The following is a 27042-nucleotide window of genomic DNA, read 5'->3' as shown; positions in this document are numbered from 1 at the left end:
AGAAAATGAGGTCACATGAGATAAATATGCTCTGCAATATTTTCAGTTTTCTTTTTATGAGTGCAACATTATTAACAGAACTTTTAAACTAAACTTTTGTCAACTGCTGAAAATACCACCCATCTTTGACATGGAAAAATTCAAAGAAAAGAGAAAAAATCTTAGAGATCTTACAAGACACATGTATAGACACAGTAGTTATGTTTTCTTTTTCCATTTCCCCCCCAACTCTTTCTTAAAAAATGGACAGGTACCAGATGAATGCCACAGTGAGTGACGGTCGGTTCGCTGTGATCGCTGACGTATCAGTGGTGGTGGAGCAGATCACAGATGTGTTGTTACGCAGTGCATTGACCCTGCGCTTTAGGACTCTGTCCCCGGAGGACTTACTCGGCCGCTACCTGGGCCAGATAAAATTAATGTTGCGTGGGATAACCGGCTGGAAGTGGTCGCCGGGACAACCAGACCCCCTGCACATTCTGAGTATACAGCCCGTGATTGGGACGCCTGATGTGGATCTGCTTTGGTCCTTGGAAAGACCAGAAACAGCAGGTAGTAAAATATCTCTGATTACTAATTAAATAATATTTGGGGGTAATTTTTGTACAATTTCGAACTACTGATTGATTTTTGTGTTATTGCCTGTAACTTCTATTGCATATTTTCTGCTGATGAGCACAACAATGTGGTGTTTGCATTTGCCCTTCATAAAACCACTTATAATTAGGTGTGTGTTTACATGCCCAAAGGAAATCTGATAATTAATGTGGATTTTTAGAGTAAGTGTTGTATTTAGAAGACAAAGTTCAATGAATTGTAAAATCACTCTTTAAATCTTTGACATTTTCTCATTTTTGTCTTTGCCACATTAGACTGCCCTTTTTACAAAATTGTCCTTGTCAAAACCGGCACAGGTGTGAACAATTAGTAAGAAATCAGATTACTTAGATCAGATGTAACTGATTAGATGACATTTCAATAATCTGATAATTTCAGAAACCAGATGGGAGCCAGGGAATGCATTTGATCTTTACAACATAAATGATAATAAGTGGCTATTCGGCAACATGTACTCATGAGTAGTTTCCATTTGAAGCTTTTTTTGGTCATAATTTTGACTATAAATTTGTGCTTTTTTTTTCATTTTTTGCAGGCAGTGGATTTTTCACACAACCGGAGATGTCTGTAAAGCTGGAGGAAGCATCTTTGAAAGGGCAGATCAGAGGAGTGCTGTCCGGAGCTGTGCTTTTGAGCAATGCTTGTTCAGGAGATCTGGACTGTAGAGACCAAGTGTGTGAGTCAAGTCTAGTGATGGATGGGTCGTCTCTGGTGACCTACAACACAGAGAGGGTCAGCCTGGTGGCACCAAGATTTGGACGAACCGAGATATGCACCTGTCCTGGTACGTTTGTACACAATGACCACAGTGCACTAGGGTCGAGAATTATTGGGTTAAATAATTGTGGTTATTTAGGTAATTCAGGTAAAACTAAAAGAAAAAAATGTGATTTGTGAGAATGATAGAGGTAAAACAAATACATTCAGTGTATACTTTGAAGAAGCTAAATTTAAAATTTTATGTCACATTATGTTAGTGTTAGGATTAGTTTTTTTTTTTTTTCTCATTTAGAAAGTATAATGTAATAAAGTTGGTCACACACAAGAGGAATGGTGATATAATTAAACAATGTAAATGAAAGTTAATCATAACAATATGATTAACTTTCACAATAACAAGTGCACAATGAGAATAGGATGTCACATAGCAGTACTTGCCACAGATTTCTGTTTGCACTTGTGGTTATGTCAAAGAACTTTCATGTGAAGCATTTGAGTCAGTGTGTCAAAGTTATTTAATCTGCATAGCCTTTTTAATTGGTGTGCCAGTGGTATTGTCCATCTTGTTATTAAATAATGCGGGTTCTACAATGTCTTCAGATATTAGTAGGAAGGGCTGCGTAGTATATTCTGTAATAATAGTAATACACAATTTAATTTACAGGAGGGATGTGTCGCACTCCAGTAGAACTCTGTGATGGCCAGTCCTGTCCTTCAGACATGCAGTGTGTGCGCTCTGGTCCTACAGCACCATCTGTCTGCCAGTGTCTCACTGAAAGACTGGACAACTGTGCAGGTACAGCACATACATACTCTTAGCTAACTACTCTGCACTTTGATGTGTCAGATTCATTAAATGATTTTACCACAGGTCAAACCTCCTTAAGTTTTTCTGGAAACAGTTACATCAAGTATAGAGTGACGGAGAGCGGTCAGAGCGGTGAAATGAAACTTGGTCTGAGGATACGGACCCTTCAGAGACGAGGGGTGATCATGTTCACACGGGTTAATCCCTGTACAATGCTTAAGGTAACTTTGTCTTGATCATTCGTTACTGTATGTTTGCATTATGTCTCATGCGCATGCTTGTGTCTGCTATGTAATTATAATCTGTGACACCCATGGATTTTAAATTGCAATATTCATCTAAAATGACTTAATAAAAAAAGAAGTCCACTGGCTGACACATTAGAACACTGTGTTTCCCAATAGGAGCTGAGGTCACCATAAACATCATCACAACAAAGAGCCGTTCAGCTGTCGGCACCTCCGATGAATATCTGCAAATTATGCTAGCAAATGTCACTGATAAAGAAAATAAAATTGGAGCACTAAGTACAGTGGATGTGTGTCGGAGGCAGGGGATTGATTGGCAATAGGGCATCTTGAAAATAAGTGATTAAAGATTACTGAAACATGTACGAATCACTCTAAATCCAACTTCAGTGAGTAAATGGTGAGGGGAAACAACTATAAAAGCTCTGAAAAGTCAAATAGGTTTGCTTTAAAGGAGACATATTAGATCTTAATCATGTTATTATTGTTTTCCCTTTTCTTTTACCTACTCAAACCTTTATTTGGAGTAATTTGTGCATGTTTGAGTGATCTTTCATTTCTTGCATTCCTGACATCTGCAGAGGAAAAATAGCTCTGCAATTTACAAGCCTGAAGTCACTGGACAGTTTTACATTAAATTATAACTATATATCAGACAAAAGTGTGTCTTTTTTGTCCTTTTAAATAGCTAATCTTTTCTTCGGGTTTGACAGATTGAGGGGGGTCGCTTGTGGTTCCAGTTGGATTGTGACAACACTCTAGGCATTATGGGTATTTCCGGACGGCCCATAAATGATGGTCTGTGGCACACTGTATCGCTTGAGTTGACCAGGAACTACACACTCCTGTCTTTAGATGACAGCTACGTGGAGCGGCGGCGAGCTGCCAGAGCTCCTGTCCGCCTCTGGCCTTTGGCTCCAGACTCCTCCTTCTTTTTCGGGGCCCAAGTAAGACCCCCAAACAGTTTAGGGGAGAGGCCAAGTCCTGGACCAAGCAGGGGTCAGGGAGAACTTGGCGATCGTGTGACAAGGGCTCCACCTAGAGCCCAAGATGGTTTTCAGGGCTGCCTTGGTTCACTGACGCTGAACGGGAACGAGTTGCCACTACAGAACAAGAGGAGCAGATACGCAGAGATAGCCGGAGTGAGCGAGGTCAAACTGGGATGTGTGCTGTACCCGGACCCCTGCGTTAGTCAGCCCTGCCTCAACGGCGCCATCTGCAATAGTCTGCCCTCTGGAGGTTTGCAATGTGTCACTTTTACTTTAAGCTGTGCCAGTTATACTTTTGTTTACTTTTATGTTAATGTGACAACACTAATTAAATGCATAAAAAGATGGAGAAAAACACATTGTTTTTCTAAGTCATCTATATTATTTGTCATAAAAGGTTTGTGCTTATAGAATTTCTCCAATTTTAAGGCAGAAGGTTTATATACTTTGACAAAGCCATATTTAAGCAAATATGATATAAATTCTACTTTAAAAAAATATAAAATGACCTTTTCATTGCTGAGTAAATATCTAAAAACTATATGTCACTGCATTATTTCATTGTGACATGTCACGATTACAAAACCGTGCACTTGATCACTGAGTGTTTCATTATCATTTTCCTCTTGTCCAACAGGCTTCATGTGCAGTTGCAGTGCAGGCTTCACTGGGGGACGCTGTGAAGTTGAGCTAACATCTTGCATGCCAAGCCCATGCCAGAACGGCGGTGACTGTAAGCCTTTGGGCAACACATTCTTCTGCTCTTGTCCCAAAGGACTGGGGGGTCTTATGTAAGTAAGAAGACCCCTGCAACCACACACATTAATTGATGCTTTAGGCTTTAATTACTCACTGTGGAAAACTACATGCTGGACAAGAGACATGTGCACACGGATCTGCTGTCACTTATGGGAAGATGACTCAATAAAATCCATTCATCCATAGAAATTAGCACTTGCTCCCAGCTGTGTTGCTTTCTGTGTTTCTTTATGAATTTAATTAGTGCTTCTAATTTAATTCCAAATACTTTAGGTGTGGAAATCCTATAATTATTCTCTCTCTGCTGTTTTAATTACACCTCTAATTGTCTGCGTAACTCTAGTGCTGTGTCGAGTAGTTCACAAGTCTCCACAAGGGGGCAGGTTTTCCTTAAATTTTAAACTGTGATTATGCTTTAGTCAGTATGAATGTAAACAAATGTGCACATATTTATTGAAAGCACATATTTTAGGTTTAAAACATTTTTGGAAAAGAACCACTACTACTAAGCTTCTAAGATACAGCTGGTGAATATGAAATTTATAGCAGCAAAGTTTGGAGCTGTATATTTTCAGATAGTTGATCAACTGAATGCTTTATTATTGTTTAAATGGTTTGCAAGTGCACCCTAAATAGTGCATACTAGATGAATGTCCAAGTTAAAGTGCATATGTGTGCCCCAGGGAAGTGGCAGCTCCTCTGACAGTCTTCAGTATCCCTCTGCCCTTAAGGAAAAAAGAGTTTGAAAATGAATCTATTAGTATGTAAAATATTTATGAGAATCCCAGATGACATATGACAAGCGTAATCTCTGTCAGTCAAGTGCTCGTACATAATGGCACTACAAGAATGCCGCTGTAGGCGCTTTTTGCCTCATATAGCACATTTCCCCCCTTTAACTCTATCTGGAAACAATAATTGAAAAGCAACACATGCATTCTGTATGTCCCTGCAGGACACCGCACATGAAATGATGAGATATGTACAAGTGTGATGTGAAAGTGTAACACTGCTACTGAACAGAAGCCCATGTCTTTTTAAGCAAAACAGCAGTTCTAGCAAGACCTCGAAAAGTGCACTCAAACAGGAATAATAAGAACAATTACTGATGACCAGCAGTTATATCATTATTACTGTTATTTGGACTTGTTAAATGTTACACCGAATCAAAAACTTACAGCAGCTCAAAAATACTAATCATATCATAATATAAAAGTGAATTAGAATTTAATTAATGAATAAATTAATTTGAAGATTAGTACAAAGACATGTACAAATTGATCAATAATCCTGAATGACTGTAAAACCTCTGGTACTAATCAATATAACAAAAGTGTTGAAACTAGGTATGCATTTGAATGTTAACAATGCAAAAATATTACATAAAAAGGACAAAAATGGACCTTCAGCAAATAGTTTCTGAATGGTCTTGAGTCATGAGAGAAGTTTACGTTATAATATTAAAGCCTACTGTGATTCTTGTTGTGAATTGCATCCTGTTATGTAAATGAATGTGTTTTTTTAATATAATTATTACACTCAAATTCAGTGTCAAGTATAGGGCCTTTTCCTGAGTATTGAGTTTTAGTATCATGACAACACTAAAAGGTCGTACCTACTGCAATAAATCTCACTAATCACTACCATTGTAAAAGTGTAGCAATAAGAATAGATACATCCATGAGTATAACACCTTCATTTAGCCTGTGTAATGATAATTGTTAATGGTGCCTCTCGTAGCCATTTATCTGTCTGTACTTGTCGGCAGATGTAATGAAGATATTGATGAATGTGATGAAGAGGAGTGCAGTGATAATGGAGAGTGCATCAACACTTTTGGCTCGTTTTTCTGTAACTGCTCCGAGGGCTTTGAGGGCGAGCTCTGCAGCGATGAGGCACCTGGAGAGCTGCTGGACGACACACAGGTACAACTTACACACACTACAGTACTTACAATATACAATACATACACATATATTACTTTAGAATTATGTATTGTGATTCGTTGGGTTGATTGAATATTGGCCATCGCCGCTAAAATCTCCTCGATAGCCTCATAAATCAAGCGTAAATGAGCATAAAATGAAGCAGGCATTTAGTGTTTTAGTTGATAATAGCCCCTTTTCATTACTGCACTAAAGTAGTTTCTTTTGAATGTTCAAAAGCATCAAGTCTGTGATTAAAAGTGTAAAGTGAATCAATTAAGGAAACAGGATTTGCTACTTAAAATGGCCTGCACTTCAGCTGGCTTCTTTTTGCATTATGTCATCTTCTAATTGAACTTGGCACAGTGCGTTAGGCAGAGGAGCATTTTGAGCAGTGGCCTCCCAAAAGGTCTGCACAAACATCTTTGTCTCTGCAGTGGGTCAATGAAATTTTATTTATGAGGTTTTATGCAGTTACTGTTGCCTGGAATCCAGAATACACACTTCTTCAAGCCTTTATGAAGATATGAGTCTGGTCACCGTTCAATCTCCCTGTTTTCAAATGGGTGTGATTGACAGGTGGGGACACGCATGATCCGTTTGTATCGGAAAAAAATAAGGAAAAAATACACAGGGGGCTGAAAAGCATCTCAGATTTCTGCAGAATAAATCAGCAAAGCACCAAACTCTGTTCATCTGAGGTGAGATAAATTAGATTTCATTTGTAAATCATAGGTGACCAGTGAACTCCTTCGTTTTACATGTGTCACTGAAAAGAACAAATCTGAATGCAAGATTACGTTTGGCCATGCTTGACACACGGAGGACGTGGGGACCAGACTGATGTCAATCTGTATAAAAATACAGAGATCATTCTGGATTGCAAACACAAGATAGACCTTGTTTTCTACTTGTACATCTTAATTCTTAATACTAAAAATGATGAGAAACATACACCGCCCAGGCACTGTGTAACTTTTCTGGTTTGGGGCCCACCACCTGCTTGTCTCCATGGCGATGTAATTGCTTTGCCTGAACGGCTTCACATTTAACTTATCTATCTTGCACAGTTTTTTTTTATTGCTAAGAAATGTTAAATGCTGTTTTGTTAATGTGAGCAAGGTCACCTCTCCACAGACATGACCTGTAAATTGGCCTGGAGGTGCCATCTCTATGTCTCCATGGAGACAGATAAGTTAAATACCTTAATGTGTAACATTCCAAGCAAAGCAAAAATATCTCTATAAGGCAAACTAGGTATAACACTTTTTTTCTTTGTTTTAATCTATTTTTATTTGCACGACTTCAACCTTTTATTGTTCTGTCTTACCTCGTTAGAAATGCTGCTACCAAGTGAATTAAAAAAGTTAAAGGTTATGACTCAGAACAAACTCCCTGTACATTATGTTCTGTAGACTATGATTGCTTTTAGACATAATTTGACCTTGGAGAATGTTTAAATTTTCTAGTTCATCTTGTACATATTTGAATTAGCTGTAATTTGCTTTTATAGAAGCCTTTGATAATTAGTGTCTGTGTGTTCATGTGTTACCCAGGGTTTCCTTGAGAATGGAGAGAAATCAATACAAAGCTGTGAGAATTGATTGCTCTTCTTTGCTGATTGCGCTGCTTTGTGCAATTTGTAGGATCTGTTTTCAGACAAATTGTTCCTTAATAGTGACATATAGGCCTGAGATCTGTTTAGGTGGTGATGATGCCACATAGATGACCAATCAGATTTGTTTAGTTCAGTGACCCATGTGAAACGAAGGAGCTCATTGGTCTTCAGTCATTTAGAACATAATCAAACTTCACTCATCTCTTCTCTCACTAGTGCTTCACTCATTGATTCTGCACAATCTCGCATGTTTTCAGTTCCACTTGATATTTTTTTCATTATGTTTTTCTCTTTTCTCTTTCTCTTTGTTTTGATATGGATGGATTGTCCTTAACTGGCTCCATTGGATAAGTGTGTATTCTGGATCTCAGTCAAGCAGAGATGGTTTTGTTCTCACCCCTTACTGTCTTTTCCTTTATGATAAACATGCCTTCTTCCTAAAAATACTGTATACTTTCTTTCTGTTTGTTTTTCAGGCCGAGCCTCTGTCGTATGTAGGACCAGGAGAGATCATTGGTATCGGAGTGCTCGCTTTTGTCATCCTCCTCCTCCTCGTTCTCTTTGTCATATTTCGCAAAAAAATCAAATTTAGGAAAGACTCTAACTCCGGACCTTCTCAGACCATTTTGGGGGTCTCTGCCGTCTCAACAGAAACAAGCTACATGCTGCACAAGACTGGGGTGGGCGCAGAGGGCATTGAGTTTAAAGCAGTGCGCGTGTCTGGCTCTCCTGGGACAAGTACATATGGAGAGGTGGGAGGAAGCACAGGCGGTCCTCCTCAGGTCATGGTTCGCCCCAATGCCCACTCACCTCTACCTGGAGCTTTGGGTGGCCCCACCCTGAGAGGAGATAAGACTGCACCAAGTGACAGCAGTCAGGTATGCAAAGAGAATGACTTATTAACAATAAATATACTATCTTGACCATTTTCAAACGTTTACGCATAGTATACATTCTGAGTATTTTTCTTATTTCGACAGAACCTACTCCAGGTGTTCTCACAACAGCATTCACCGCACAGGGCCATACAAACACATTTCCATATACATAAATCATATGTACTTTAGTGGAACACTTAGTGCTATTCATATGAAAGTAGGGCTCATTGGGGAATAAAACTAAATATTTATATTAATATGACAATCTTGATTTGTCTTTTTTTCTTGTTGATTCTCACAGCTGCCAAATTATTAAATATGCCTGCAAGTGGCAAAGAATAACAAAGTGCCTTGTCTTAAACTTACCAGTTGGTTCCCTATCATTTTTGCTAAAGAAAATATATATATATACGCTGTAGATCTCCACACTATTAAGCAGCAATATTATAATCTAATAATAATCCAGCTATGGTCAAAACTGGTATACTCCTTATGTGGGTCCATTCCTTGTGTAAAGTGGGTTGTATCAGGAAGGGCATCTAATGTAAAATCTGTGCCAGATCTATATGTAAATCATTGTCCTCAATGTTGGGTTATTATCAAAAGCTGTTAAACCTAGTCCAAAACTAAAACAGTATTATATACTAGTAAAAAAAAACTGTTAAAGGTGCACTATGTAACTTTTCTAGTCAAAGTCTGCCACCTGCTTGTCTCATTTCTATCTCCATGGAGACAAGCATTGTGATCCAGGCTGTAATAGAGGCATAATGCGGTATTTTTGTATGCCTTGCCCTCTTGCAGATGAGCAGTTTCCTGTCTGACATGTCTAACATCAGCAGAGGGGCAAACAGACGGGGGATCGCAGTCTGCAGTGTTGCCCCAAACCTGCCACAGTCTTCCCAACGCTGCCCGGAGCTCAGCCCAGTGCATAAGGTGTCCTGGGAAGTACCACCGCCCAGACAGGACAGTCCAGACTCTGACCCTCCCAACAGAGACCACAGAGAGGAGCAGTGGAGCCACAGAGCGTTTGAGATGGAGCGAACGCACAGGGACACCAGTCCACAAGGTAAGACCAGCAGATGCACTAAAGTACTGAGAATGGTGCTCAAGTATAGGCATTGTTACAAAAAACTGGACATATTTTTGTGGTAAAAATTGAATAAATCAAATGAATGATAAAACTACAAGGCACAAATAAGTTTGAATTGCCGTAAAGATGCCTAATCACTGAATAAGGCTGTATACAGTATAAGTGTAGTGATTCAAGTTGACTGCTCAAAAAGATTATATTTCTACACTTTTGTCTTTAATTTTACCGTCCATTCACTTTTTTTGTGATACTTGAACATCAATTATTTGCAAGCACGTTTCAGCACGTTTCAGCACATATCTAATGGATTTTAAAATTGTCATCTCAGTTAATAACTAAAATTCTGACAAAATCTTCTTTGACATCAGATTAATACAAGTAGAGGCTGTCTTTTCAGCTGAATAATGAGTAGAGTAGTTTTATCTGAAAGCACGGGCTTAAACAAATACTATTCACTGCAGTGATACAGAGCGAGGAGAGGAGTCAAGTGAACAAGTGACAAGAAATATATGTTTTTTAAGTAGTTAAGAAACAGTAGAAACACAATAGCTGCACTTCTAAAGCAGTAATTTGAGTATTTGTAATCCGTTACTTTCACTTCTGACCACATGCATCCACCAGAATATGTGCACACGCTGACAAGTGCATGCTCGCAAACTTCAGATCATAAAAGGCACCGAGTACAGAGACCAAGCAGTCATTGTGCTGCACCACACCATCTCACTTCACTTTGAGCCTATTTCACACTGATCTATGCTTTTTGATCACACATATCAAAGAAAATGGCCTAAAGTAAGAAGCAAAGTCATATTTTTATTTTCCTTTTCATTTCAAATTTCTCTACTTACCTCTTAGAAAGTACCCAATTTTCCTACGCAGTGACGAAATTGGCAATTATGTCCCTGTCGTTTTCCAAAGTGAGTTTTTAGACATCCTCTGTGCACTTCTGTTTGAATGGTTAGGGTAATCAGCCAGCACTGATGTCCTATGTTGTTACTTGTCCTACTTTTTGCCTCCTCTCTCAAAGAAGTTATAAAATCAAAGTAGTTCAAACTAGTCCACTTAAAGAAGTTTGTTGGACTGCTCTTCCGCCACAACAAACAGACAGAGTGTTTGAAAATAACTTTTTTAAAGTTCACACGACCGATAAAAGAGCTGGACAGCGAGCAGGTCCAAGGTGATGCAGCTTTTTCCTAGTTTCTTCTGCTGGTCCTTTCACTGCTCTGAGCCGAGATGGCAGCAGGTTTAAAGCTTTGTGTCACACCTATTTATCCTGTTACAGTACTGTACAGGACTGAGTTCTTCATGGTTCAAAATGCAGTTGAGATTTTTTATATATATATATATATATTTTTTTGTTTTGTTTTGTTTTTTTTCCTGCTTCTTCAAGGAATTTATTACAATTCATTTTGATCTTTGTTATTAAGATCTACTCTCATAATGTAATTTGTGAAGTACTGTTGAACTTATTTTCCGTTTGGTTGGAAAATATGGAAAATATACATTGCATAAAATTCAATATTCAGTTCAGTTAGCATTATTGTACTGGTCAACTAGTCAAAAGATTGTTTAGAATAGAATACATTTATTGTCACTATACAATGCACAGCGAGATTAAAAACAAAAAAACAAAAAAAATGTGTGCCTTCTATCTCCATAATTTAGCCAGTTAGCTAAATGTGCTAAAATGGAAGCTTTTTGATTGACAGTGTTTACAAATTAAAAAAATATGTTCTTCTGGTCTCATTTTGTTATAATAAAGAGGCTACTCCACCTTACAATTAACAATAAAAAAAAAAAAAGTCCACAGTTATTTCAGTTGACGATCATCCTCAATTATTCAGATTAATGTCAACAAAGAATAATCTGCTCAAGTCAAAAATAGTTTAATAAATAAATAAAGCTGTTTTGCAATTATACACCAGGAAAAACAATTACTCACCAAACGTTTAGATAACTTTCTATTTACACTTTTTGATGTCTTGAATTGTCGTGTGTCTGAGCATGAGGCTAGGCCAAGTGTAGTGTCATTATCATATGAATTAATGAATACTGATTGCGCAAAATAAGTGCTTTTCATTGATTCAGACATCTGGTCAGACATAAACAAGTGTATAATTAATTAGAGAGATGCTAACAGACCTGGATACACATTGGTTGTTATTCTGTCACTACCTGGTGCAGCATGAATAAATCAAATGCTCTGAATAATTAAATGTGTGGAAAACACTTTACAAGCAAATCAGGTTGGCTTATCATCATTCTGTTTTGGGAAGAGTGCAGGGGGAAATAGGTTAACTCACAATTAGACTGGTTGTTTTAATGCTATGAATGAAAGATGATTATTGGATAGTTACAGTCAGTATAACAGTGATTGACATATGCTGGACAACACATTTATGCAAGTTCAGTTAACAGTTCACATTGATACTAGAACTGTACTTTAGTTGAAGGTGGAAGGTATCCCACCTGTTTGTCTCATGGCAATGTTACCGCTATGCTAAAAATGTTCCACAGTATGGCATTTAATCAGTCAATCAATCACATTTATTTATATTGCACATTTAAAAACACCCATTGTTGAAGTGCTTCACAGGTTTAGCATCACAAAATATAGCAAATAATAAAATACAACAAAGCCATACATTAGTGTTCAAATATAGACCGTGGTATCTGTGAAACTGTGTCAAATACCAACAAATAGAAATAAGTCTTTAATAAAGCTTTAAAATGCTCAAGAGACTGTGCAGCTTGGATGTGCTTACAACCCTGGAGCAAAGCACCTCCAGCAGCTGCTGGTCAGCAGACCCCCGGGCTCTGGTAGGTGTGTGAAAACAGAGCAGCTCAGACAATTACAAAGGGGCAGTGCCATTTAGACATTTAAACACAATCATTCAAATCTTAAAATGAATTATAAATTGGACTGGAAATAAAGAACAGCTAAAACATGGGTTATATGCTTGTACTTTTTGGTCCCTGTCAACAGGGACAGCTGCATTTTGTACCCCCATGACCCAAACCCTGTACAGAGATGCAATAGTCAAGTCTCCATCTTATAAAGACATGGATGACTTTTTCAAAATTTCTGGTAGGATTTAACTTTGTTTAGGATTTTGAGGAGGAAATAGCTTGACTTGACAATTGTATTTATATGTTTCTCAAATATAAAGTAATTATCCATGATCAACCCGGGTTCAGCAAAGAGTGGCAAAAGGAGACCAGTCACAGTTGTGACAGACTTAGAAAACTGGCTTCCATCCAAGGCTTAATTTCATTGATATACTCAAACAAGGGGAACAGTTAATCTTTAGAATGAGGTTTAAGTGGAATGTGTATCTGTATATATATGGGTATATATCTGTAAGTCATCTGCAGATATATACATGTGGAATGCAATGTTATATTTTTATTTATTTTCCATTTCTTCAGTTTCAGGTGTTTTTTATAGCTGCAAAATATGTTGAAATACACAAATACCCCTCTCCACAAATGTTATATGTAACTTGGTTAGGTCTCTATCACAAAGGTTACATACCACTAAAAAGTTATCTTTGGACTTTGGAATTTTCTTTCAGAAATGGTCCAGGAAACAAATGTTATGTTTTTTGTGTTGATTGAACATTTCTTTCCAAAAATTATGAGATATGGTCAGTCACTGGCATGACTAAGGCAATTTAGCAGTGGATTTCTATGAACAGCCACACATTAGTGAAAAAAAACAGGTTATTACCCATAATGCCTAGCACCTTAACAATAAACTTGAGCTTAATATGAGTTGTGGGGACAGAGTGTTTTAGTAATGTTGCAATTGCCACCTATTGGCATAGATTTTTTTTCATTAAAGTACAAACGATACAGTGTATTGGACTGTAATCATTGCATGTCTGCATCCACATTTACTCCTCCTCCTTGTCACTGTCTGATACAACAATAATGGTTTGAACAAAGTTTCGACCTGGAAAAACATAGCTAAGCTTAGGTTGTGCCAAAAGTGAGTATTTCTTCACTTGTACCTGTAAGACTTGTCAGATGTTGACAAGGAGGATCCAAGAAAAAAAGTGAACATTTCCGACAGCTCTTACAACCCCCCAAAAAGTAGAGCAGATTTACAAAAAAAAAAAAAAAAGTTTGGGCATCAAACTGGTTTGGCTTAGTGATGCCTGGGATTAGAGCAAACAGGTCGTCAAGTTTTAGCACCTAAAGGAAATTAAGCAAATAAAACAAAGATACATCTATTTTTGTGGAGATGTGTTCTGGTGTGGACATGCTGTGTTAGTCCTGGCCTTGCTCATTCACAGTGATTGATGGCAGTGTCTTGCTTGTTGCATTCCCATTGGTCGGTTGGATTTGTTGCACAGCCGTTGGACCGTGGCTTCCTCTCAGCTCAGGCCTGGAGAGCTGATGTTAACAAACACTTGGCTCTTATTGAAACTGTATTCTTTTTGTCAGATAAATAAACCTGCACCACAGCCCACCCAAACAAGACCACATATCAATTTCATTTTGACCAAATGTGATGGCTTTCTTTTGACTTTGTGTTATTGCTTTGTATCATAGTAAATTTACTTTTATAGTTTAATCAAAAGTAGAAGATTTACGTGAGTTTTCCAAAGATATATTGTGTATTTTTATTTTTATTTTTTTTTTTATAAATCTAATAATCATAACAAGTAAGTGCTGTCAATCTAATAGAAGGCCCTGAATTCAATAGAAAGAGACAGCCGTAATAAGAGTAATAGCATTACTACTTGTAGTAGTAGTTGTAGTGGCAGTGGTAGAAGTTTACTAGCCATTGTTGTAGGACAAGAAAGTAAATATACTTGTTGTTTACACTTTACCGACCAGTAATACCAGTAATAATTTTGTTCAGCTGATTTGTATAAGTTACATTCAGGTTTGATTTTTTTTTACTTTAAGTTTAACTTGAGTGGATATGTTCCAATCCAATATCAGCTTCAGCACAAAAAGGCTGCTCCCTCTCCACAGACCCAGAGAAGACAAGAGCACCAGACAAGCCAGGAGCGAGCACCTGAGAGCCAGAGATAGATGAGGAAAAGAAGGACACACAGTGACCGCTCCACAACAGCACAATCTTAAAGAGGAGGTGCTCTGAGCACTTTTCATTAGATTATTTATGGGACAGTGATTTACAATGACAGGATTCTTGACTTTCCCTCACAATTCAAGGAAAAGACAGAGAGTCAAGAGGTTAATAATGGCCATTTAATTTGGCAGCACCTTCTGAATTTACAATGGATCCTTAAAAAATAAAACAAGCATATTTCCAAACCATTCCATAGCATCTGTCTGGTCAACAATTGCTTTATACTATTTCTAATAATAATGTATCTGATTTTACAGTATATACAGTATATAGTCGCCACACTTGGTGGTAGGACATTTCTGCGGCCACAGCTGCCCTGGGGCAGACTGACAGAAGTGAGCCTGCCATTCTGCTCCATCTGCATCCACCAAACACACATGCACACACTACATTGATAGAGAAGCAGGCTTGGTGAATTGCCTTGCCCCTAAGTTCTAAAGTAATGAAAAACTATTGGTTGGACTGCTTGAGTTGGGAACAAGAAACAAATTAATTAAAAATAAAATAAAAACTAGCTACTACACAGACTTTTTCCTACTTTTCCACCTTCGAGCCCAAAGGCCCAAACTAACTTTTAATCACATTAGCAAACCTGGCAATCCTCTTTATAAGCTCTTTATTCATTGGATAAGACTTTGTTTATACCCTATCAATACTTTCTGCTTGAGTAATTCATTTAAGAACTATGTTTTGCAGTATTTTGCATAACATTTAAACTTATTTGGGACAGTTCACAGTCATTTGAGTTAACTCTGATCCATTTTAGCTCACCACTTCACATCTGCCCATATGAAGTGCATAATGAGCGAGTTTAGGTGTGGGCCCTGTGTGACTGCAGCAGCTGCTGCATCCTGCACATCTTTAAGTGGATACACTGGGATCAAAAGTTTGTGATAAAGTTAAATTACACAAAGCTGAACTTGCTGTTGTATATTGTTTAAGCCTCTGTGGACACTGCATCTGTATATGCCACATCACAAAATCATACATACTTCTGAACTCTAAGCCAACTGCTACTGTAGTAGGAGTAGTATAAAAGGTAGCATAGAGGGTAGTATTAATAGCAGCTTAGATGGTAGTATAAATAGCATAGATGTTAATATAAATAGCAGCATAGATGGTAATATATATAGTAGTATAAATAGTAGTTCAATTCAATTCAATTCATTTATTTTTGTAACGCCCAAAATCACAACAACAGTTGTCTCGAAGGGCATTCATGTTTTGGTTGATGGGGGAAACCGGAGAACCCGGAGGAAACCCATCCAGACACGGGGAGAAACATGAAAAACTCCACACAGAAAGGCCTGGGCGACCCGGGGATCGAACCAAACCCTCTTGCTGTGAGGCATGAATGTTGGCACTCAGCCACCGTGCTGTTGGTAGTAGTAGTAGTATAGATGGTAGTTTTAATGATAGCATAGATGGTAATATATATATATATATATATATATATATATATATATATATATATATATATGGTAGTATAAATACTAGCATATATAGTAGTTTTAATAGCATAGATGGTAGTATAAATAGCATGGATCGTAGTATAAATAGCATCATAAAATGGTAGTATAAATAGCAGCATAAAATGGTAGTATAAATAGCAGCATGGATGGTAGTATAAATAGCAGCATAAGATGGTAGTATAAATAGCAGCATGGATTGTAGTATTAATAGCAGCTTAGATGGTAGATTCAGCGACATCAGAGGTGGGAGAAAAATCAGAAAATCAGCTTTATTGCCCTAGTCAGTGAACAAAATTTACAAATGGGAATGTACTTAAGTAATAACAACAATAACAAAATATAAACAATGATCAAATTAAAAGATATATATCATAGAGTACTTGTATTTATTTTAAGATTGATTTATTTTGCAGTCATTTTGCTTGCATACTGATTCTGAGTTCCCTTGTGTTATATGTATTTGTTATTTTTCAGTAACAGTATTTATTTGCATTTGTATAATTGTGTCTGTCTTCTATTACAGATGTGCCAGAGTTGCTGAGAGAAGGGACCTGTCTCTCAGACTCCACCTCAGAGGACCACTCACTCAGTTCATACACTTCAGAATCCTTTGATGACAACGGTACACTATCACACGCTGCTGTCATCTGAAATGGATGAGCTCATTGGTGATCGTTCATAATTTTAGAACAAAATTAAACTTTTTTAGGCCACTCATTGATTTGGCAAAACAACATTTATGTTTGTTTTGATGCTTTCAGACCATGCATGTCCCTTTTCTGGCTAATCCTGTCCCACCCGTGTGAAATCGGGGAGAAAAAAACAGTGTCCAAACTGCATGTCTGTGTAAAGTATTTGAGAATCTTACCTTGTTGATTGGCAAGGCAATACAAAAACTACACATTTCTTTCATATTTTTTTAACTCCAAAAATGCTAACAAAATTACAACTTGTTATATATTATACATCAGTGTAACACTTTGTTTTCAATACTGTACATGGCCAACGCAATATAATTTTATACCTCCACGTGCCAGTCTACCACACACATTTGTCTTCAGAAGGTGTTTATTTCAATGCCTTTCCCGGATGCTAGAGCTTGTTTTCCCCCTGATAACTCACTGCCATTGATCTCTGGCTAAATATAACAGGTTGGATTCCCACAGTAATGAGCACGTGTGGGTGTATGTCAAAAGATAAGGCTCCTATGTTGTTTCATGTTGTTTCTTCCCTTTATAATTACTGTTTGCTGAGAATCCTGGTGTCCTCTGCCTGTGGCACCTATGCACCTATAGGGCTACTATACATGTCAAAGATGGCTGTTAGTCGTGACATGTTGTTTCTCTGTGTGCAAAAATAACTGTCTCCTCCCAGTCAGGGCACACACATGTTCGTTCTACAGCAGCAATATGCAAAAAATTATCTTGGAGTAGTTTTGAATTGTGATTTTGTTTAAATTTATTTTTTACTAAAAATCGGTTCCCCGTTCCTAGTGCACATTTATTTTGAAATTGAACTGGCAATTAATAGAATACATTACATAACAGATTAGTTCCCATTTCCATTTGCAGTGGGCATTGCATAAATCTAGCTAGCACCTTTGGCTATTAGCTAAATGTGACCATTCAAACTGCTATTTTATCCTAAGTCAGACCTAAAGCATATCTGAACCACAATTTCTTTTTGAAATTGTTCCCACTTGGTTCAAACATTCCAACTTAATTCCCCCATCAGAAATGTATTAGATGAAAGATCATAAAATGTTAAATTATTTAGTTGTGTTTATACAGTTATTACACACTAAAACATTCCAGTGCAGCAGAGTTGTCTTATGTTCTGCAGTCTCTTCTTCACTGATTTCTTTCTCTGCTCTCCACAGCCTCCATTGTAACTGTCATACGTCTTGTCAATGATGCAGTCAACAATATCGAAAATGAAGGTACTATAACATCCTATTTCAACACTTTTTCCTGTGCACACTGCCAGACTTTTACTCAGCAACGTGAATGTTTTTTTTTTTCCTCATTCACAAAACAGCCTCCAATATTTTTGTCAGTAGACCTATGTATGAAACTAGATCTATCTTTGCTTCAGTTCTTTCCCATTTGCTCTGTCGATCTGTTGTTTTGCACTGCCTCCATCTAACTCTCTTCTCATCCTCTCTCACCACCTTTGTAGTGTCAAACATGGACAAAGAACCGCGGCGGAACAGCCCTGGTGAGTGAGATGCAAACCCCACCGAAAAACATCTTATTAACCAACCATCCCTTTTGGTTTATTCTTCAAACCACAAGCCTCTGAACCTTCTGTACGCTCCAGTTTTTTAAGACTTTATCAGTTCCCGCACAGAAGAGATTGCCTTTTGTGTCGCTATTCTTTGCTTTGAATCTAAATGTCTAGTCTCTTCTTGTTTATGGACTTCTTACTACTCGTTTCCAGGCACCTTTCAAGTAACAGTCAAAATGAAGACTGGTATACAAGTGTTTCGGAATGATGACAGATTAGGACAGTTGTCATAGCAATTAGCAATTTAAAACTAAATATTATATCTTTTAAGTGAAAAAAAAGTCATCAAAATGGTGCATATAACAGGAAGCTGAAACCCTTGAATATATACTTATACTAATACTGGATAGTCTACAACATTAATGACTGTTGATTAGTTATGTTATGTTATGTTATGTTATGTTATGTTATTTTATTTTATTTTATTTTATGTTATGTTATATTATGTTATCTTTTTCTTTTCCTGTTATGCCAGCCAATATGTATTCATAAGTTTCAGCTTTCTGTTCTATGCAACATTTTGAGAATGTTCTGCCATTCAAAGGATGTTTTTTACATGGACAGGAGTTTGTGCACATTTTAACTGAAACTGTAATATGTTTTAAAATGCATGGACTTTCTATTACATGTATTATTAAATATAGGCGCACATCCACGCTGCAATATTGGCAATTTCCAGACAGTTTTTGATGCCATCAGATTCTATAATGTGAACCCAACCTATTTCCCAGTGTGAAAGAAGTGATTGTGTGTCATTGTATGTCTGTGTTTGTGGGGCTGCATTTTAACAGAAAGTGAAAAACTAAGACTAAAGCTAAGGACGTTCTAGGCTTACGGTCATTTTTCTTACATTTTGTTTTTTTTAACAATAGAATAATATTGGCCCTTACCCTCAATCTGTGATCTTGACGTAATCAAAGGTTATAACATGAACCCTATCAATTTGCAGAGTGAATGACTGTCTCTTTATACATGTCTTTCTATCAACCCTCCATAGCTACCTGAGGCTCTAAAGAAATAAAGTCCACAATGCAAGAGAAACAGTCTGAGCTAAGGACAAAGCAGAGACAATATTAACCCCAAACATCTGCTTTTCATGGAGTTTGACCTGCCTCTTTCATGTATTGAGATATTGATGTCTACCTCCACTTTAAACAAGGATAGACATTACTGATCATTTAAAACTACAGGTAATTATTAGGCAGTTAAGTAAACCTAATCTAAGTTTAACCAAAATTATAGTTTAATCCATAATTTCCATACAGGAACAATAACTAATATACCAGTGAAATAAACTTTAAAAGTGGATTTATATCTGCAAAACACATCATCTGTTATTTCCTCTGTTATGCATATACATATTTTTGTACCAGTGACTGCCAGTGAGAGTACTGCTGGTATGTACACACATTTGTAAAAGCCCCATGAGTATTCTCTGTTCACTTAGACCATTAAGTATTATTTCAATCTAAAATACATTTAAGAGATTAAAGCTCCTGCTCAAGTTGTGGACAGTTTAAAAAGAGCTTTCACCAGCCCACAGCATCTCTCTGGAGTTTAGGCTACTTTGAGCACAAAATGACACTTGTTTCACACTAAAAGAAGCAGGATGTACAAAGTGTCTCGGCTATGACTGAATGAACAGCACAGAGATCTGTTTGTACCAAAGACACCAAACAGTTAGATGATATTTATTAGTATGTAATGAGTGGCTCTAAAGTGATTTGTTTGATTACATAATTACACAGTGTAGAATTGTAGGGCTGAACAATATCTGTGGAAATAACAACATGCTCAAATAAATCCATAATCTTTGGTCAAATCTGTCAAAATCACAACTTAAGAAAGACACAAGGACAGCACCAAGGCTGAATGAGAACATATTTAACCAAAAAATATTTGATTTGTTTTATTTGGGTTAAAGTAATACTGCGTAACTTTACTGAGGTGACATGTCAACTCTAGGATTCTACAGAAACTGAAAGTTAAAACAATACTAAAAACATTACTCAATAGAACTAAACAAGTTTTATGCCATACAGTGGAATATTATAAAATCAAAATAATAACATTTCTATGGTGACAAGCAGGAAATGTTGTTCCAGGCCAATAAGAGTCAGCAAAACCCACCAAAACAAACACTTAGGGGATTGTGGAATCACGTTTTAATGAATTAAAAATTGGTACAATTAATTTGTTGAATAAATATGACTTCAAATTGTTCTGTGAACATAAGCATATGGCCCATAGTAGTCAGATTCTGTAATTGAACAACAAAGGAATATATCACCAGTGTCCTTCAGCATCACTGGTTTTCCAAATATGACTATTTTCGTTCGTATAAAGCAACATGACCTGTTTACCTGCACTAAACGGCTGCCTCCCAGACCCCTCTGCTCCACAGTCTCTTCCCCGTGTCACCCCTCATTGTATGTCAGTTTGTGTGGTGAGCATTTCATCATCAAAGCTTTGGTTCCATCACATATTTGTTTTGTTTTGCACTTCACTGACAGTGCGTCGCCACCAGCCCAGCAACGATGAAATTTGCACAGAGTTCGTCAAAGAGTACCTAGTGGATTGTAAGCATATTTATCTATATTATTCCCTGTAATCCCCCTCTCAGTTTAACCAAAACCAGGGTTGTTCCAGCAGCTCGGCATGTGCTCTCTGATGTTTGTTGCCAGTCACAGTGAATTGCACATTTCTATCAGCACATAAAATACATTATATATGTTTTACCAAGAGCTGGCAATGCTAATGAAGAGCACATACATAGGCAGGCCTCTGGCTGGTGTCAATATGAGATTTTTTCACTCGTCTCATTAATTTAAACATAAATTATGTAACCACGTGCATGCTGTGCTTTGTCATGTTGTAGATTCAATGTCCATACTGGTTGCACTTCTTTTTGTTAGAATTTAGTCTTTTTTTGATCCAGTAGAAATTAAGCAACATAAAATAGTCCCAGCACTACAGTAAATATTGACAGAGCAAGCAGTGGGGATAATTATGAGGTTGTTTTCACACAAGACTTAAATTATACTTCGGATTGTTTGAAGTGGGGTTATGTAAGGTTCTTATTCATATTTAATGTTTGATCACACGTAGCAGGCACATTGTGAGTGCTGGGGGGATTTTTCCATCTGGAGTCATGGTTTAGTGGAGGAACCTATTCCCACTGACCCAAGGCAAAAGCAATAAACTCCCAGGACAATCACTACTGTACCACATGGGGGTGGGTGTCTCATTCACATCAGTATGTATGGGAATGTGTAATTACAATTCAGCAGCACACCTGCAATGCCTTTCTCCTGACTGTGGAGACTGAGCTCACACAGGAAACATGCCAGATCCAGGCAGTCATCAGCTAGAAATGCTTCGAAAAGTACTGGGCTCAGGGATTTATTTGGGTATAAACAAGGAAGTCTGGAAGGAAGTATGGACAAATATAATTAACTGTATATATAAAACACACAAAGAACACAACACAACTATAAATACCCTATACTTAAAGCAATTCACTACCCTGAAAAGGCCACAGTGACCTTACAATCCATTTTACACTGGACTGCATTACCATAACTCTTCTGGCACAGAGTCCGCCACCTGCTTGTCCCCGAGGAGAAACTCATCAATCTTCCATTAGTACAATTTCTGATATTTTTAACTTTAACTCAGGTCAGAGTAAACGAGGAACCACAGGACCAAGTTCATTCATTGGATATTCTTTTACAAATGGTGTGCTTTTTCATTCCTTTGGCCAAAACCTTTCAGAATGTCTTAAAAGGAGACAGATACACAAACACTCGACATCAGATCACATATGTCACAAATTGAGATTTGCAAAGATATGTGTCATTTTCAACATTTCCCCTGTGTCGTGTGAGCTACTTGTTTTCCATCTTCATAAGTCAGGACAGAGGTGCTATTGCTTTACAGCCACATTGATTTATTGACACCTCTTAATGGGACATAATGTCATTTCTGGCTCACTGTGCAGAAAACCAGTTAGTGACACAAGACACAGATTGAGTTATGTATATCTAGTCATTTGGCAGGCTGTCCCAAGAGTGAGTTTGACTTGAGTAAAGATTCATATATTTAATTTAAGACACCTCCTTAGGTATTGTTAAGAAAATGTAACTTGACAAGCCTGAAAGCACAGCACAAACAAGTTTATTTTTGTCTCATATTGTCTCTAGCTTCGCAATGGGAGTCATCCAGCCAGTCTGCAAGTTGGCTGTCACCCTCACGTCTGCGCCCGCCTGAAATGGGGTCCCACTATGACCCAGAGGACACCCAACAAACTATCAGGAGAGGGGGCAGTACAAGGTCCCTACAACTGGATTATAGAGTCATGAGTGTTGGCTGCAGTGGAGATAGAGGAAGAGCGAGAGGAAGTGGTAAGATACATTATTTAAACCAGTTCAATTGTATTGTTCCATTTTGTTGTTTAATTTATAGACACACCCCATGAAAATGCAAAGTTTTCTGCTCAGTGGGTTTTGTTGTGAAGTTACTACTACCGCTGTGCCATCTGGTGCTTTTCTTCTTCATATCAACATATTCAGTGAGAGACAACAAGAAGTCCCCCTTGTCCTGGTTTACTGTGCAACAGCCAAGTTTGGGAGTTTTGTGGCATGCTTTCAGTGCAGATAACGGAAAAAACAGACAATAAATAGAGAATTTTTAAAGTTTAGTTAAAAAACAAAACATAATGCATAATCAGGGAAATTGGCTATTATATTGTGTGGAAACAAATTGCACACACAAATATTGTCAAGGTGTAATTAAAGATGCACCATGTAACTTTTCTAGTGGAGGGTACACCACCTGCTTGTTGAGATGTTGTTGCTTTGGCAGGAATGTTCCAAAGTATGGCATTTGATTTGTCTATCATGCATTCATTGTATTGCAGGTGTTTTATTACACAAATCATTTCAATGAATTTTAGACTTTATTGATCCACAAGGGCATCAATGAAGTCTAAAATTCATTGACCAACATGCACTCTTTCACTGTGACTAGGGCCTCTCCCCAGATCTGTCCTGCAAGTCTTGTCTCCATGTAAATAGGTAAGTAGGTAAGTGTACTAGGAAATACAATCACTTGAAGGATTATTAGGAACACCATACTAATACGGTGTTTGACCTCCTTTCGCCTTCAGAACTGCCTTAATTCTACGAGGCATTGATTCAACAAGGTGCTGAAAGCATTCTTTAGAAATTATGGCCCATATTGATAGGATAGCATCTTGCAGTTGATGGAGATTTGTGGGATGCACATCCAGGGCACAAAGCTCCCGTTCCACCACATCCCAAAGATGCTCTATCCATCGGGTTGAGATCTGGTGACTGTGGGGGCCATTGTAGTACAGTGAACTCACTGTCATGTTCAAGAAACCAATTTGAAATGATTTGAGCTTTATGACATGGTGCATTATCCTGCTGGAAGTAGCCATCAGAGGATGGGTACATGGTGGTCATGAAAGGATGGACATGGTCAGAAACAATGTTCATTTAGCCCATGGCATTTAAACGATGCCCAATTGGCACTAAGGGACCTAAAGTGTGCCAAGAAAACATCCCCCACACCATTACACCACCAGCCTGTACAGTGGTAACAAGGCATGATGGATCCATGTTCTCATTCTGTTTACGCCAAATTCTGACTCTACCATTTGAATGTCTCAACAGAAATCGAGACTCATCAGACCAGGCAACATTTTTCCAGTCTTCAACTGTCCAATTTTGGTGAGCTCGTGCAAATTGTAGCCTCTTTTTCCTATTTGTAGTGGAGATGAGTGGTGCCCGGTGGGGTCTTCTGCTGTTGTAGCCCATCCGCCTCAAGGTTGTGCGTGTTGTGGCTTCACAAATGCTTTGCTGCACTTTGCTGTAACGAGTGGTTATTTCAGTCAACGGTGCTCTTCTATCAGCTTGAATCACTCGGCCCATTCTCTTCTGACCTCTAGCATCAACAAGGCATTTTTGCCCACAGGACTGCCGCATACTGGATGTTTTTCCCTTTTCACACCATTCTTTGTAAAACCTAGAAATGGTTGTGCGTGAAAATCCCAGTAACTGAGCAGATTGTGAAATACTCAGACCGGCCCATCTGGCACCAACAACCATGCCACGCTCAAAATTGCTTAAATCACCTTTCTTTCCCATTCTGACATTCAATTTGGAGTTCAGGAGATTGCCTTGACCAGAACCACACCCCTAAATGCATTGAAGCAACTGCCATGTGATTGGTTGATTAGATAATTGCATTAAGTTACAAAGTGCACCATTAACTCAAAATACTATTGATTGATGGATTGTTTTTTTGTTTTTTTTGGTATTCTTTAGGTAAGCGGCTGTTCCAGTGGGAGAGGAACCAGTCGGGGGAATGGGAGCGAAGGCGAGTGCTGGACCATGAGACAAACAAAGAACATGACAGAGACATGTGCAATGACTCTCCTGTATATGAAGAATACAGAGAAACCAAACCAGGAGAGCAAGACACTGAGGGCCTGTACGACACTTTACCACCAACGCGTCCCGCCTACGAGGGGTACCCATCCAGCCCACCAGGCCTCAACCTTCACCCCGCCCAGCTCCTACCCCCACTGCGCGCCTGGGAGCTACAGACTGGGGAGTGGAGGCGGAGCTCACAGGAGGAGCATGTGGAGGTGACTGCTGCCACACTGTCCGGACCGGGGGACGAATTAGAAAGGCTTTTGAACCTGGTGTCCTTACGAGCCAGGAGGGCCACCCGAATAAACCGCACCTCTACGGGGTCAGAGCCAACCAGTGGATGGGACTCCTACCACTGAGCGCCTCTGTGATATAAGACTTTAATTATTCCTATGAAATAATATAGGCGGTGACCCAAAATTGATTACACTTGACATTAATCAAACACCACTATGTGAAAAATGATTAAAATATTTCCATAGTCAATTTTCATTATGTGTAATTATCCCACTTTAATCAAGCACTAATCCACTGCAGATCCAGGCCGAGGACAATAAGCTGCAATAGATGCTATCAACCTTTGCTACTTAGTTGATAGCGGAATAGTCTGAATAATGAGACGTTTTCATACCTTTTCAAAGACCATTTATTAACAATATATTATAAAACATTTCAATTTTTTTAGTCTTAAGATATTCAAAGTTCTACCATCCACATCTTCAAAACTTGTCCAATGTTTCAGTAATTCTTATATATCAACCAATTTTCATATTTAAAAAACAACAACTATTGGGACAGGCAAAGAAAGACACTAGCTAGCTCTAGACACAATCAATATACTGCAGGTTGACAGCAACTGAATTTGCATCTAGATTGATTTGAAATAAAGGACTGTTACGGTAAGCCTCTTTGTGAATGTAACTGTGCAAATGTGTTCTTATGGAGAATTAGAATTTATTGCTTCTATATTGTATAACACTTATAACTCATGTTGAGATACCATTTTTCCATATTAAATGTCATCCAACCTATAGATTTTTCAACTTGGAAAACACTTTATAATAATTACACTCTAAATAAATATGGATTAGCGTGCTCTGGCAAGTAATTTATTATATGCAGTGCACATTCTCGACATATTTACCATTATGTTAAAAGTGGGATTTACATTTAATTTGGCATTTGTGTATTTTGTTCTTGAGTGTATGTAATTTCATGGAAAATTTGATCCCTTTGTATTTATTGCTTAAAATGTATAGTAAAATGTTATTGTAACACAACAGTGTTGTTTTTATAACCACATTAATGAAGTAAATCTTGTCAATGTTAGCTGCAGTGAGGTGTTTTGCTTGCTTCATGTCAGATGTTCCTTTAAAATGAAACAGACGGTGACATCCACACAGCCTGGTCCCGTTAACAGTACAGATACACTGATGCTGTGGTCCACTGGTGAGAACATACTCCCATCTGCTCATTGTACATGTGCTGGTTTCTTTACATAGCTCACTGCACTCAATTTACCTTGAAAAATCACTCCGCTAAAGCCATTCATCATCCAATTTGGAGAATTTTAATTACAATTTACACAATGTCCCAGAGTGCGAAATATGTTGATGCACGTGGTTCCCCAACCGTGGTACTGGTCATGGGGGGGTATTACATCATTTGTTTCACTGACATTTGGTTTCATTCATTAGTTTAGTTTCTGGTTTTGCTGTAGACAGAAACGTGTGATGAAGCTCAGAATCTGTCCTTCCATCTTCACTTTGTCTTGTTTTATAGCAGTCTTCATTCTCATTTAGGCCTATCGGACGTGCATATAATAGATTCAGCTTTAACGTTGATTTAGTTTGTATATATTTGTCCAGATGTTGTGTCCATATGACATCGTAACAATCTGACATAGTTTAAAACTGAGGTGGAGCATTTATCTTTTAACTGACAAAATGCAGATGTTTTGTCCTGCTTTAGAGTAAGCATTTCCAATGACTTACACAAAATTAAACTGGCACAAATGAGACTGTTTCCTCTCACAGCACAAATGAAACAAAGTTGAAATGATTTATGTA

The 27042-nt window shown here is 37.9% G+C and overlaps 1 protein-coding gene across 1 annotated transcript in view; it reads left to right on the top strand.

Moving 5' to 3' along the window:
• LOC117381009 (protocadherin Fat 3) overlaps positions 1 to 25550 on the top strand; it is a 79804-nt gene extending 54254 nt beyond the window's left edge. Inside the window, 15 exon segments of the mRNA XM_055226402.1 lie at positions 251 to 555; positions 1154 to 1402; positions 2006 to 2134; positions 2210 to 2367; positions 3108 to 3633; positions 4021 to 4174; positions 5911 to 6067; positions 8162 to 8563; positions 9365 to 9629; positions 16753 to 16851; positions 18109 to 18168; positions 18408 to 18446; positions 22718 to 22918; positions 23091 to 23102; positions 24866 to 25550. Of these exon segments, the coding sequence (XP_055082377.1) occupies positions 251 to 555; positions 1154 to 1402; positions 2006 to 2134; positions 2210 to 2367; positions 3108 to 3633; positions 4021 to 4174; positions 5911 to 6067; positions 8162 to 8563; positions 9365 to 9629; positions 16753 to 16851; positions 18109 to 18168; positions 18408 to 18446; positions 22718 to 22918; positions 23091 to 23102; positions 24866 to 25332 (3223 nt within the window). The 3' untranslated portion in view covers positions 25333 to 25550.
• Positions 25551 to 27042: the final 1492 nt, after the last annotated feature.

Source organism: Periophthalmus magnuspinnatus, chromosome 14 (genome assembly GCF_009829125.3).
Source record: "Periophthalmus magnuspinnatus isolate fPerMag1 chromosome 14, fPerMag1.2.pri, whole genome shotgun sequence".
Taxonomy (NCBI): domain Eukaryota; kingdom Metazoa; phylum Chordata; class Actinopteri; order Gobiiformes; family Gobiidae; genus Periophthalmus; species Periophthalmus magnuspinnatus.
Note: the sequence above shows the minus strand (reverse complement) of the source record. Positions and strands in the feature narration are given on the sequence as shown.